Source organism: Syngnathus floridae, chromosome 5 (genome assembly GCF_059516105.1).
Source record: "Syngnathus floridae isolate MCC-2025c chromosome 5, RoL_Sflo_1.0, whole genome shotgun sequence".
Taxonomy (NCBI): domain Eukaryota; kingdom Metazoa; phylum Chordata; class Actinopteri; order Syngnathiformes; family Syngnathidae; genus Syngnathus; species Syngnathus floridae.
This window is the reverse complement of record NC_142417.1, coordinates 9,516,390-9,529,285: the sequence shown is the minus strand read 5'-3', so window position 1 is coordinate 9,529,285 and position 12,896 is coordinate 9,516,390. Positions and strand designations below refer to the sequence as shown.

Genomic DNA, 12,896 nt, shown 5'->3' with positions numbered 1-12,896 from the left:
ATGACATCCTGCAGAGCAATAGCAGGTGCATCTTGCATCATGCTTTTAGTCCCCTGAAAAGAAAGTATCTGTTCTGTAAATTCCTGTTTGTTTCTTTTTAGCAGAACTAAATTAGGCTGATTTTGTTTGGATGTTGTTATGCACTATATTATCACAAGTCTAATCATTTTTCAAATGATTTTCTCTTATTTCATACATAGGTCGCATTTTGGTACTTATTGGGATTGATCACAAACGTAACTATGATGATGATGACTATGATGCTGTTTGCTAAATGACAGCATGGAATAGGAACAAAACATCACATGGCATCCTGCAGAGCAATAGCAGGTGCATCTTGCATCATGCTTTTAGTCCCCTGAAAAGAAAGTGTCTGTCCTGCAAATTCATGCTGACTCATTTGCACTGATGCAACACCAGACTGGGACCGTACCATTTTATTGTAATGGGAATGGGAATTTTGAGTACCATGAATGGTATACAGATTGTGTACTATACTCTAGAGCACAATTACAGTCTGATTTGATTAGATCGAGTCCATAAACGACATCCAAAGGTCAAAAGGTCATCTTAGCCTTGCCTCCGTAATGATTACCTTTCATATCTAATCATGATGATGGGAAGAAAGTTTTTTTTTTTAATAACAGCTGTTGCATACAAATCGCCGCAAGTCGACAGTAAAGTATTCTTGATCTTGAAATATTGCATTAAAAACATCTTGAGCTACTTTAAACAATAAAGACAAACTGTATGAGCTATACTTATTGTATTTATCTTCTGCTATATCTTGAAATTCATTTCAAACCCCTGCTAAACCAGCCTCCGAAAAGTCATCGGTTAAATTTGTTTAGTTACCAGCCAGACAGGTATAACATGTTCACAAACAGGAGTGAAATTATATTACACATCAGAGCCTGGAGCAAAATAGATATGAGTATTTTTCCACAAAGAATAATCAAGTTAACGTGAAAGCTAACTTACGCAATCCTCACTGCTACCTGTGGTTCACGTTTTTTAATGTATATTGTAGCTCCAGTTTATGTATTGCATAATATGTAATATTAGATAAAGGGTAATCATTCACCTGAGGATCAATGTGTTGTTTCTAATTATCATGACTGTTCCCTTAAAGTACTGCAACTGTTTTTAACTTTAATGGTGCTTTATTCCCTTCTGGTACACACGAGAAGATGGTAAATCACATCCATCCATCTTCTTGCCTTTCCTCATTGGGGGGCTAGGAAATTTCCACATGTGACACTTAATTTCTAGAGATCTATGCAAGTGTTGACATTATCCGATGATCACTTTTACACAATGCCACCGTTGAGCAACTTTTAAAACATACCCAGGAGCTACTGATGTGGTTCTTGGGAGATACCTGGTGTCCATGGGCACATTGGTGACCCTGATTTAAAGTTGTCAATGAGTCAGAAGCTGGTGTACCCAGAAGAAAAAACTTAAACACAAAACAGGGAGGCTGCAGCTAAGATTTGTCCCTGAACCTTAAAACTGTAAGGCAGATGTGGTAACTAATAAACCACCAGATAAACTCAATCCATATTATATCCCATTCAGAGTGGTGATTAACGATAAATGATTAAACAATCATTGTAAAAAAAAAATGTTTAAGTCTTAGAACGAGCCTTTGCTTGTATTCAACACTGGAAAGCCAAAATGAATATATTTTTAAATTTGACACACCACAGAGTTGTTGACAACCGTACCAAAATTGAACCAATAAAAAAAAAAACTCAGGAAGTGAATGAGCCTTTAAAATTGTATAACTAACTAACTATTAGCGGGGGAGTTGTCACTTTTCATTCCTTGGGAATGGACACTTGTGCGTCAGTAAATTGCGCAAGGACTCCAACACACCTGTCATATTTCAGGAAATATGACGATGGCGTGAGCCGTAGATCGCGTGAACAAAATTTAAAAAAATAAATACGTGACTTGACTAATTCTTCCATCATTGGGGACATTATCTCACCTTCATTTTTTTTATCACTTCACTGAGTATCTGAAAAGCACAAAGCAAAAAAAATATTACATATCATATATAATATTATACTATAATTTACTAAAATGAATGAATGAATGAATGAATGAATGAATGAATGAATGAATGAATGAATGAATGAATGAATGAATGAATGAGCAAAACTGGATAAAAAAAAAAACATAAAATACAACATATCAATCCTAGAATCTGGACATTAAAAGGGATTTCCATAGGCGACTAGTGACGGCAGGAGACCCAGTGCGTCACCGTTGATAGCCGTGCCCCAAAAACTCAGTTCTGTCTTTACACATGTTTTCAGCTTCAATTGTGAAGATTGCATATAGATTCAGTTCTACAGTTTCACTTTACAGAGATTTTAGGCCTTCTTGACTGTCAAGTGGATTAGTACATTTCTTTGTGTTTACAACAGCCAACAAGTTAGTTGTGGAAAATTCTATTACAGTGTAAAACCCAAGTCCTGCGGAAGAGGATTAGGGCCATTGAAGAAAAAAAAGGGGAGTGACAGGATTCTGACTTTTTTCCCTCAGAATTCTAACTTTAAAGTGAGTATGACCACTTTAAAGGAATAAAGTGGGAATTCTCATTTTCTGACTTTATTCTCAGAATTCTGATTTTAAAGTGATACTTCCCACTTTAAAGGAATAAAGTGGGAATTCTCATTTTCTGACTTTATTCTCAGAATTCTGACTTTATGGTGAGAATTCCCATTTTAAAGTCAGAATTCTGTGAATAAAGTTAGAATTTCCACTTGGAAGTCAGAATTCTGAGAATACATTCAGAATCCTGACTTTAAAAGTCAGAAAGTCACTTTAAAGCTTTAAAGTGGGAATTCTCAGTTTAATGTCAGAATTCTGAGGGGAAAAAAGTCAGAATCCGGTCACCCCCCTTTTTTTTCTTCACTGGCCCTAATCCTCTTCCGTTAAAAGTCCCCATAGTTCATGAATAATAAACAAACAAACATTTGTCCTTACTCTAGCTTTATTCAGGAGAGCATGCTAAGTACATTGGAAGTAAGGACTGCTACACCCCTTCAGTCACGTCATTGGTATGGCCCACTTCTTTTGACGTCATGTCTACTGACTTCATGGATGGCATAAATATCCGAGCAGGGCGCCAAGAGGATTACTTAGACTGCGAGGACCTGTCCAGAAAGCGAGGGCAACCCACCGTCGTCAGAGTTGCCAGTCTAAACACACTCCCTTTGTTGATATTTCCACTGTTACACCCTCTTTGGTCTCTTCACAATCATTAGTCGTGAACGATGATGAACGGCCAGATGAATGGTTTTCACAACTCTGTCATTGACGAGGACTGCTTCTTGTTCACCTCGGAATCTGTCGGAGAAGGGCATCCCGGTAAGTACACGCTGACCTTCTAGCCTATTTTTACGTAATTAGCCTGCGGAATGCTAACTGTAATACAGAATCACCGTTTAAATACAAAGGTCGCGTAGCATATTCGTGTCTCAATGTAAGCTGAGGAATTGAGGGGCCGGCCGGCGCTTTGAGGCACATGCGTCAAAGCTATCTTGCTAATCGTGGCTCCAATAGCACTTTGGATTTGGTGCGTCCAAACATCAATTTTCAGTTCAGATTGCGGCACTTCCAAATGTTTATGTATTCCGAGTCTTTTGTTATAACCGTTTTTGTTCGAGATGAGATTGAGTAATCACTATGCCTGTCGGTTAGATAAGCAGCTAACAACATGCGAAGGATAAGGAGTTTTACGGCTTCTAGTGAATGAGTCACTTCATTAAAAGAACATGATATTGTTTTTGTATAGTGCAATGGCAGAATTACACGAGAAATTTGATATATATTAAGTCTGGAACAACGCTAGCATTACGTCTAGAACAACGCTGGCTCCTCACACATCTGAGATTCCAACCGAGCACAGCGTGAACTTGCAAGAATGGAAAAGTCCATTTCAGGAAGAAACCTCGAACAGAGCCGAGACTGTGGGGCAGTGGCGTGCCATTTCGGGTTGCCTTCCCCGTTACCTGTTAGCAGTGGGCCCACACCACATGTGCACATGTTTGAAATGGCGGCTCTTGCGCTTGTTGGGCCACTCCCACTGAGCACGTGGGCTGCACTCTGCAATGGTCCTGTGTTTCGCTGCAACCTTGTAATTGATTGTGTTTCCAGACAAAATCTGCGATCAAATCAGTGATGCGGTCCTTGACGCTCACCTCAAGCAAGATCCAGATGCCAAAGTTGCCTGTGGTAAGACTATTTTTGTCCATAATAACGTGTTGCATATGTTCGTTTTGATTACATCATTCTAACAGGATGTGTGTTTCAACAGAGACGGTTACCAAGACGGGTATGGTCCTGTTGGCAGGTGAAGTGACCTCACGTGCTACGGTGGATTACCAGAGAATCGTACGGGACACTATTCGCCAGATTGGCTATGACGACTCTGCTAAAGGTGTTTGACTGTTTCTGAATGACTGTTTTCTTTTTGTTGGGGGAGCCGCCACTATTCCTGAATTCCGGAACAGCTCACAAATTGATGCATTTTAATAAATAGTAGATGACATCATCTCAATGTTCTTTGTGTGCAGGCTTTGACTACAAGACCTGCAATGTTCTTGTGGCCTTGGAGCAGCAGTCTCCTGACATTGCTCAGGGTGTCCACGTTGACCGCAATGAAGAAGACGTTGGAGCTGGCGACCAGGTCAGTTTTCCACTCATGGTCTTGTTCAGAGTTCTGTTTTCCTAAAATGATTCTTGAACATGACAGAGTGTTGTCTCCCCACTTTGAAGGGCTTAATGTTTGGATATGCCACAGACGAGACGAAGGAGTGCATGCCTCTCACGATTGTGCTTGCTCACAAACTCAATGCCAAGATAGCTGAGCTTCGACGTAACGGCACTCTGCCGTGGCTCCGACCTGACTCAAAGACACAGGTAGTGATCTGTTCTATTTATTTAGTACAGAGATTGCAAAACTTTACCCTAAGGATCAGGCACAGGAAAATGAAAGGAAGAGGAGGAGGCCACAGATGCACCTCACCTCACTTTGATCCACTTAGAACATCATATTAATTTTATTGGTAACAGAAGTTACTTGTGCTATAAAGACGGTGTCTCTATTAGATTTAGAGGGGTAACGATGAATCAACAACGAATCCCTTTCTAAATTAATTGACAATGGTTTTTGATAAGCGATTTACTTCTTTTTAATTTTAGTTTGTCAGCAGTTAATAGTGAATTGAAATGATTTCAAATCGTTACTGCAGAAAATATAAATGAAGGTCCCGTTTTTGAGTAAAGTAATGGATGTTAAAAGCTTTTCAATTGATTAATGGATTATTCAAATCTTTACTTGCAGCACTAGAAGATTCTATGGTCGTTAAACATTCATTCTCTTTTCCTGCCTCTCAGGTCACCGTGCAGTATCGTCAGGACTGCGGCGCCATGCTTCCAGTGCGTGTCCACACAATTGTCATCTCCGTTCAGCATGATGAGGAGATTTGCCTTGAAGAGATGAGAGATGCCCTCAAGGAAAAAGTCATCAAGTCTGTGGTTCCATGTAATTATTTGGATGATGACACCATCTACCACCTGCAGCCGAGTGGCAGATTTGTCATTGGCGGGCCTCAGGTAGGAGTGCAGAATTCCAACGCGTCCTGACTTGACTGTTGTTCACCCATCGACGCGTTGTCACTGCGTTTTCACAGGGCGACGCCGGACTGACGGGGCGTAAGATAATTGTCGACACTTACGGCGGCTGGGGGGCCCACGGAGGCGGAGCTTTTTCTGGCAAAGATTACACCAAAGTGGACCGCTCTGCTGCATATGCCGCACGTTGGGTTGCCAAGTCCCTGGTGAAAGCTGAGCTCTGCAGGAGAGTGCTGGTTCAGGTCAGTTAGCCGCTAGGCTGTAGCCATTTTGAGACTTGAAGTTTCTGTCACCTTCCACGTTTAAATGGTCTTGCTCATGTCTCTTGTATGCTGCGTTAGGTGTCCTATGCTATAGGAGTTGCCCACCCCCTTTCAATTTCCATCTTCCACTATGGGACCTCCAACAAGAGTGAACGGGAGCTGCTGGACATCGTCAAGAAGAACTTTGACCTTCGACCCGGAGTCATTGTCAGGTAATGTATGAGTCAAGCCCCCAGATGTTCCCTTACATCGGAGTTTCTTTTCTTTTCATTCTTTTCTTTGTATGAGAGCTGTGCTCTTGGCTTCATGTAGTTACATAGGAATTTAGTCGACCGCGGTCTTAGCTCAGAGTTGCATGGTGAGAACTCAGAATTAGTTTTGGGAAGTTGGAAGTTACCACGTTGCAGGGAGGAAACAATGGTAGGTGCGGTAAGTCATCAATTTTATTTTCTCCCACAATTTTCACAAACGAGGTACAAAATGACTCTCGACCTTCACTGAGTTTGGCTTGTGTGAAGTTGAATGTGTGTGGTAGCTAGCTGCTAAACCTGTTGATTATGTATTTTAGGGATCTGGATCTGAAGAAGCCCTTGTATCAGAGGACGGCAGCCTATGGCCACTTTGGCCGTGACTCCTTCCCATGGGAGGTTCCCAAAAAGCTCAAATACTAAATCTGTTAAGCTTTTCGCCCCCAGGCTTGTTGGTGTATACTACAGAGAAGCCTCCAAGATTCAGGGGGTGAAATGCCCTTAGCTGTCTCTTTCTCTCTCGCTCTCTCTCCCTCCCTCCCCGTCTTTCTCTCAAATGAGTCATCATTTACCACTTGTCCTCTGTCTTTGCATTATTCATGAAATCATTCTTTTTTTCTTTTTTTTTTTTTCCTCTATTCTATTTTTTTTCTTTTACTTTGTGGTTCCAAGAACATGTCCATTATTCTTTTTGCTCATTACTGTGCTAGAGCCTGATCTGCTGAAGTCCTCATCTTTTTAACATCGGTCTAGTCTGGTTGAGTTGTTGGTTTGGAAAGTCTTGGTGTCATTTCTGTAGTTGGCCTTCACTCACTGGTGCTACTGCAAGAGGAGCCAGAATGACCTGCGAGGTAAATCTTCATCTCGTCGTTTTGGAAGGTCCTCTGATCTTACTGAGCAACATTCCTCCTTGGTCAGTCTGGTACAAATATTCCTGCACCTGATGGTCTTGATATCTTTTTTGCTAGCATTGCTCATTTTCTTAATGGAGGATGCTAGAGTGGCACAATGAAATGGAATTGATTGAAAGGTTGTCGCTGTTCACGTTAAAAAAAAAAAAAAAAATTGCTATGCATTGCATGCCGAAGAGCTGCCAATTGTCGCACCTTCAAGCTCTTCTATGAAATGAATGGCCCACATGCCACTGCAGACCTTTGCTGTTTTCTGACGTCATACAGAAAAGTCAGAGGCTGCTATGTCGCTGCTCTGGTCTGCAGAGGTGTTGGATGAACATAGCGATGAAACATTTGGATTCAATTTTTTTTAAACAGTCTTTTTTTAAAGTGGGTGGGGGGGTGACAAATCTAATGATTAAGCCCCATGGACTCATCAGGTGTATTTATGGCAGGTGTACTTACAGAGAAACCTGGCTTCCCATCTATATCCTGGTGAAGTTTGTTAGACTTATTGGATATCCAATGTCAATACTATTTATTTGTTCTCTGGAGCTCAGCGTGGATACAGAGAAGCTGAGCTTTCAGATGGCAGCTTTAAAACACTTGGTTACTGAATCCAGAATTCCTTTTGACTTGATAATTTGTTGAGGCTCCAGAGTGTTGTACAGAAAAGCTTTGGGTTGCCTCTTCAAATAGCAAATGTTTTTATATTTGGACCGCACAAATACTGTTTTTTTTTTTTTTTTTTTTTAAGATATGCTGACTTTTTTTTTTTTTAATATAAACTGAAACCATCTGCAAATCTTTGGCTCTCACAAATCCTCATCAGTGCGATGGCAACAATTGGTTGGTGTAGTACAGAGAAACCAACCTTGTTTACATGGCCATCCAAAGTAGTGCTCTTATTGCAGGTCATTATTGTTGGCTACAGTAAGTGTAAACGTGCCTTTTCTAGTTCTTTCCCTTTTGCTTTTCTTCCACACTCCTGACACAAAAATGTGCTTCTGTCAAGAATACGTAGCTCTTTCTTGTAATGTGTTTCATGTTTAGATCGAGCACTTTCCTCGTGCTCTGTAATAAACAAGATACTTGCAACCTGCAATGTCTCAATTAATTAATTTTGAATGTACAAATTTGTTGTACTTTACACACAAGTTTATCATGGCCTCTTAGATTATATTTAAATGTTCACGTACAAAACTACCGCTGGTGTCACTTCAACATTAGCTGTCAAACTTCAAATGATAATTTATTGATAAGTTATTTATGAAATGTAAGTATAGGTATTTTCTTGTAGGGGAAACTTGTAGGATTAAGAGTAAACACTGAAGGAAGGAAAAATATTTGTCAAATTAGTAAGCAGAAACTGAACATGGAAGGAAGGAAATATATTTGTCAAATTAGTAAGCAGAAATTGAACAAAAAGCGTGAAAGGGTAGTTTTGCTTCAAGCCCTTCAGGCCTTATTTGGCGGATGTACCCACTTGTGTATTTGTTTTTATTCAGGGACTTGCTCTAATTCAAACTGAAATGAGAATGTTTCTACGTGGAGATCCTTCCCTGGGGACACATTTAATCTGTGAACAAAGAGACACAACACTCCCAGTTTCACATGGTCTCGTGGTCACGAAAGTTGTTAGGGAGGAACTGGGCAACAGCTGTTGTTTGGGTCAACTATTTTGTCTTTCTTAGCCTGAGAACAGCTTGGATTTAGTTTCTTTAGACTTAGTCATGGAGCATTTGGACAAAGATGTTGCCTGCTTTGGAATATCTTTGCCAAGATGTTTTTCCCCAGGCCGCATAATTAAAACTAATCGATTGCGAAAGGATTGAACGTCACATATGTTTTATCACACTGTTATGAAACGGTCTAATTTTCAATGCTGAGTGGAATGAAGTCAAAAACTACTGTACTCACACTAGTTTGAACTTCAGTAAGAAGAACTTCACACTCAAAATCTCTCGTAATATGCTAAACTACCAAATTAAGTTAGTCTTGGTTGAACAATGTTTTCATCTTTAGCCAAACAGTCCCCTGGGAGGCAAATAATGAAACCTAAAACAGTAAACATTAGTTAACTGAGTAAATATGACTTTGCATGCTTTGCTCACCTGCGACACTGAAGCAGGTTTGCAGACTTTACAGCATTGAAGCAGACATTTGACCCTGTTGGCCTTTTATTTCAATGTCATTGATCAAAATTTATATCATGTCACGAACAGATGGCTTTGCATATAAAGTCGGATCACTACTGCAACAGTATATCAGGCTACAGTATATTTGCGGACAAGTTACGTCATCACATTCTGACTGCCTTCCTTACAGTGTAAATACAGTGGCTTTGCATTTCCACTACTGCAATGGCTCACTCAAACGTCTATTTTTAACCAGTCGCAACCAGTGTGGGGTTGCAATGTTGCAGCCTTGAATGGGAAACTCCACTTGAACTTTTAGGAATAAAGCACAAGGATCGAGGAGACCGCTCATTCAGACATGTTCTAAATGGTATGTTCCTCTTGAAGCAGCTTTCAGTTTTAATGGTTTTAATGTCAAACCATGCATTATTATCTTTGGTTTTTTTGTATGTTTTTCAGGTTTTCCCCCCCCTCCAAGTCCGGGGCCTATGGCCTAGTGCCATCCTGCTGTCATAGAGAGTCAAAGAGCTACAATTGCCATCGAAAGGCCTCATGGGACTGCTGGGTCACTCGCAGCACGATCAGCACCATGCAGCGACATAAGTGCGCACTCGGGCCAAATATTTTCTCGAGGTCAGTGACATTTACTGCAGGCTTAAGGTGGACAGCTGATGTAATATTTTTTCATGGCGTGATATCTTGTGAAAGAGTGAGATCCAACACGCATGCATATATATATATATTTGATCACTCCAGGTATCCCAGTAACATTTAGGACTTTTTACACCACCAAAACGAATTATTACAGAGTTTATTTTAGAATAAAAAAAGATCTGCTGGTGTGTAAAGTTCAGATGCTTTTAATGATGTTTTACAGAATATATGGATATTTGTATCGTGTCCATTCTATTATATAGTACACAATTACTTTGCATAATATTTTACTGATCTACAATGTAAATTCCATTACAATTCTACTTTGTTCAAAAGCAGGTTAACAAAATGTGCGAGAGAAAATGCGATGAATAAGCAGCAGTTGCATGTTACAACAATACTTAGTGCCCTGACAAGAATCGATACGCTTCTACTTTATATAATGCCAATGTGAGGGAGAACCTCCTATGTGATTGGGTTCCTTTCAGCCAATTGCTGCAGCCAGCATGAATGGTGGCAAGCTCGAGGAGGCTCCATGGGAATGCATTAGTCAGTTGCTGGCCAAGTCACATGCTGGTTGAGAAGTGTAACTCAAGAAGAGGTGTGTCTCTTTCCCACCAATAGTGGAGCACATCTGGATCCTCCTTGAGAAAGTTTTGCATAACATTCTTGAAGCTTGGCAAACCACAAGGCCTAACGAGACCAGTCCTCATAGTTTTTGTCAGTTCACTTCAGAGTAAATGTCAGGTTTATTGTTCATGCCCGTCACAAAATTGCATGCAATGTTACTTCTGGGACAGCTCAACATTCTTAAGTCTTACTATAGGCAGGTTGGGACCTGTGCTTTAGGGAACTTAAAGTATGCAACTAAAGCAAGTTTGAAACAACTGACAGGTTCAGACTTGTAAAGTTATTCCAATGATGAGAAATGCCTGTGCTATGTAAAGTCAAATGACACAGCAGCATCCAAATCTGATCACAATTAACAACAACTCAGATGGTAAAACTGTGGCAACTGGCGCAATACACCAGTTTGATTTAACACGGCGAAACAATATTTATTAAAAAGCAACTCCTGTGCAGGAACATTGACTTATTTCGCCACCTGCTGGAGAAAACCCGTAATGACATGTCTATCGGTCGTTAACGTTATCAAAGAACACTTGAAACAGAATTGATGGTTGGAAAAGAAATGTTTGCATGCCATTTATTGGCAGTATGCCATGTAGAAACAAAATACATTGTAATGCTACTTACCCTAAAAGTTGCACTATGATACATTTAGCGCAAAAAAAAATTGTGGGTGAAAAAAGTTGTCCATAAAAATACATTACAACAAAACAAAATAAATTACAATACTAGAGGTAATGAAATAAAATAGTTACATGGTAAAAGCTAAAATTCACACATTGGTGCTACAACTTTCAGCACTTTATTCAAACCTGAAAGGCTAACAATTACAGAGGAAATGTTCTCTTTTCTTTTTTTATTTCTTTGTCATCGAGACAAGTACTATTAAGGTGCACAAAACTCCCCAGTGAAATGCAGCTACGACTGCTCTCGACTGTACGTCCTTCTTTTTGAAACCCAACAGGAATGCGGATCGGATATCTGCTCGCCGACTTGACACAATCCTCCATGTCTTCTTTCACGCCAGCTCTGTCTGCAGCCTACCTGCTAATCAGGATGATGACGTTGCAGGCGGGTCTTTGCCTGTTGCAAACTACTCTCTTGCATTGCTCCCTCAGCGTTTATCTCTTCTTTTGTCCATTTCCTTTCGAATGCGAGCCTCCAGGACCGCCCTCATGGCCGAATCCAGGGCGTTCTTTTCAGCAACGCGTTCTACCACTCTCGCTGGTTTATCATCCTAAGGGAACAGAGAAACAGATTAATAAGCAATGAAAAATGAGCGTGTACGCAATTAGCACAGAGGACGGTTCAGCCACCTTGTGCACAAGGAAGGATGTGACACTCCCCGAGTCCGCCTGATAGTCAAGCCAAAAGAGTTCAGTTCCCTGCATCTCTGTCTCAGTACTTGAGCCACTCTCATTCCACTCTTCGGCCTCGGTGCTCGCCTGAGGTTCAGATTCATCTAGAACATTAGAAGTTGTGACTTTCACTTGACCTAGATGAGGATCTAAAAAAAACCTCAATTATGAAAATGCCTTACGTCTTTGCCTGGGATGGTAAACCTGAATGTCAGGGCGCCTAGGTCGTTGAGGAGTTGTGGTGTGTCTTCGTCGTTGAGATTCTTTGGCTAACTTTACCTCTTTGTCGTAGTCATCTCTTGGAGGAAAAGACAGCCAAGAATAGTCACAGATTGTCCTGCCACTCGATTTCAAAAGCACTTGTTCTTTTTTGGGTCACGGGTGAGTAAAGAGCTTGAGGGTTCTCCCTGGAAGGACCGCCAGTCAATCGCCGGGCACATACACACAAACAGAGCATTCCATTTGATCGTGCACCAATTGAATACTTCTTTAGCATAACGTGCTACGTCCCCTCTCAAAAACATGCCACTACTGCTTGTTTGTGTGATATCGAACCAAAAACTACGACTCAAGTAATTGCGTCCTTGTATTTAGCTATATATAAGACATAATTAAGTAGAAATGACTACCCTGATGATTTGCATTACTCTATTAATTGGTTGAGACTCTCTGCGAATGAATGAATGGAGGACCATTATCGAATTTGCTAACATTGTAGCCGCTAACGTTAGCTCAGCCGTAGACACCTGGCAATCTGGTTCCTGCGGATATGGTGCAGGAAGCCGTGGCTCATGTCCAAACGCCCCCCGCGTTTGTACTTCAAGTCGTGCGCTTCTTCGTCTCTAAAAATATCCATTTCATCAGACATGGTCCACGAACGTGGCAGTATGTTTACGCCAATAATGCAAAAAGACAAAAAGCTACATGGATAACTGCTAGTAAGTGGATGACAGACTAAGCACTTCCGGGGTCAATATTAAACGTGAACAATTTTTAATAATAATAAAAAAAAAACTACTTTAGAGTGTATCAAAATTAAACCTGTCTCATAATAAGTGCAATA

At 40.6% G+C, this 12,896-nt stretch overlaps 2 protein-coding genes across 2 annotated transcripts; one reads left to right on the top strand and one right to left on the bottom strand.

Annotated features, from left to right (window-relative positions):
* Window positions 1–3,135: 3,135 nt before the first annotated feature.
* mat2ab (methionine adenosyltransferase 2Ab) lies at window positions 3,136–8,158 on the top strand. Its single transcript, XM_088376778.1, has 9 exons — window positions 3,136–3,381; window positions 4,171–4,248; window positions 4,331–4,453; window positions 4,590–4,702; window positions 4,792–4,935; window positions 5,413–5,631; window positions 5,709–5,891; window positions 5,991–6,124; window positions 6,481–8,158. The coding sequence occupies exons 1-9, from the start codon at window positions 3,288–3,290 to the stop codon at window positions 6,581–6,583; spliced, it is 1,191 nt and encodes a 396-aa protein (XP_088232904.1). The 5' UTR covers window positions 3,136–3,287; the 3' UTR covers window positions 6,584–8,158.
* Window positions 8,159–11,019: 2,861 nt separating this feature from the next.
* c5h2orf68 (chromosome 5 C2orf68 homolog) lies at window positions 11,020–12,793 on the bottom strand. The gene is made up of 4 exons (XM_088377301.1): window positions 12,580–12,793; window positions 12,016–12,131; window positions 11,792–11,937; window positions 11,020–11,712 (listed from the first exon to the last, which is right to left on the bottom strand). Exons 1-4 carry the CDS (start codon window positions 12,699–12,701, stop codon window positions 11,590–11,592), a joined length of 507 nt encoding a protein of 168 aa, XP_088233427.1. The 5' UTR covers window positions 12,702–12,793; the 3' UTR covers window positions 11,020–11,589.
* Window positions 12,794–12,896: the final 103 nt, after the last annotated feature.

What these genes read in the sequence shown, in the direction of transcription:
- c5h2orf68 (XM_088377301.1), bottom strand. Translation starts at nt 12,701, where the DNA reads ATGTCTGATGAAATGGATATTTTTAGAGACGAAGAAGCGCACGACTTG. An exon ending in CGCAGGAACCAGATTGCCAG is followed by an intron (nt 12,132 to 12,579) that starts GTGTCTACGGCT and finishes TTTTCCTCCAAG; the next exon opens with AGATGACTACGACAAAGAGG. An exon ending in TTACCATCCCAGGCAAAGAC is followed by an intron (nt 11,938 to 12,015) that starts GTAAGGCATTTT and finishes CTAATGTTCTAG; the next exon opens with ATGAATCTGAACCTCAGGCG.
- mat2ab (XM_088376778.1), top strand. Translation starts at nt 3,288, where the DNA reads ATGATGAACGGCCAGATGAATGGTTTTCACAACTCTGTCATTGACGAG. An exon ending in CTATGACGACTCTGCTAAAG is followed by an intron (nt 4,454 to 4,589) that starts GTGTTTGACTGT and finishes CTTTGTGTGCAG; the next exon opens with GCTTTGACTACAAGACCTGC. An exon ending in GCAGGAGAGTGCTGGTTCAG is followed by an intron (nt 5,892 to 5,990) that starts GTCAGTTAGCCG and finishes ATGCTGCGTTAG; the next exon opens with GTGTCCTATGCTATAGGAGT.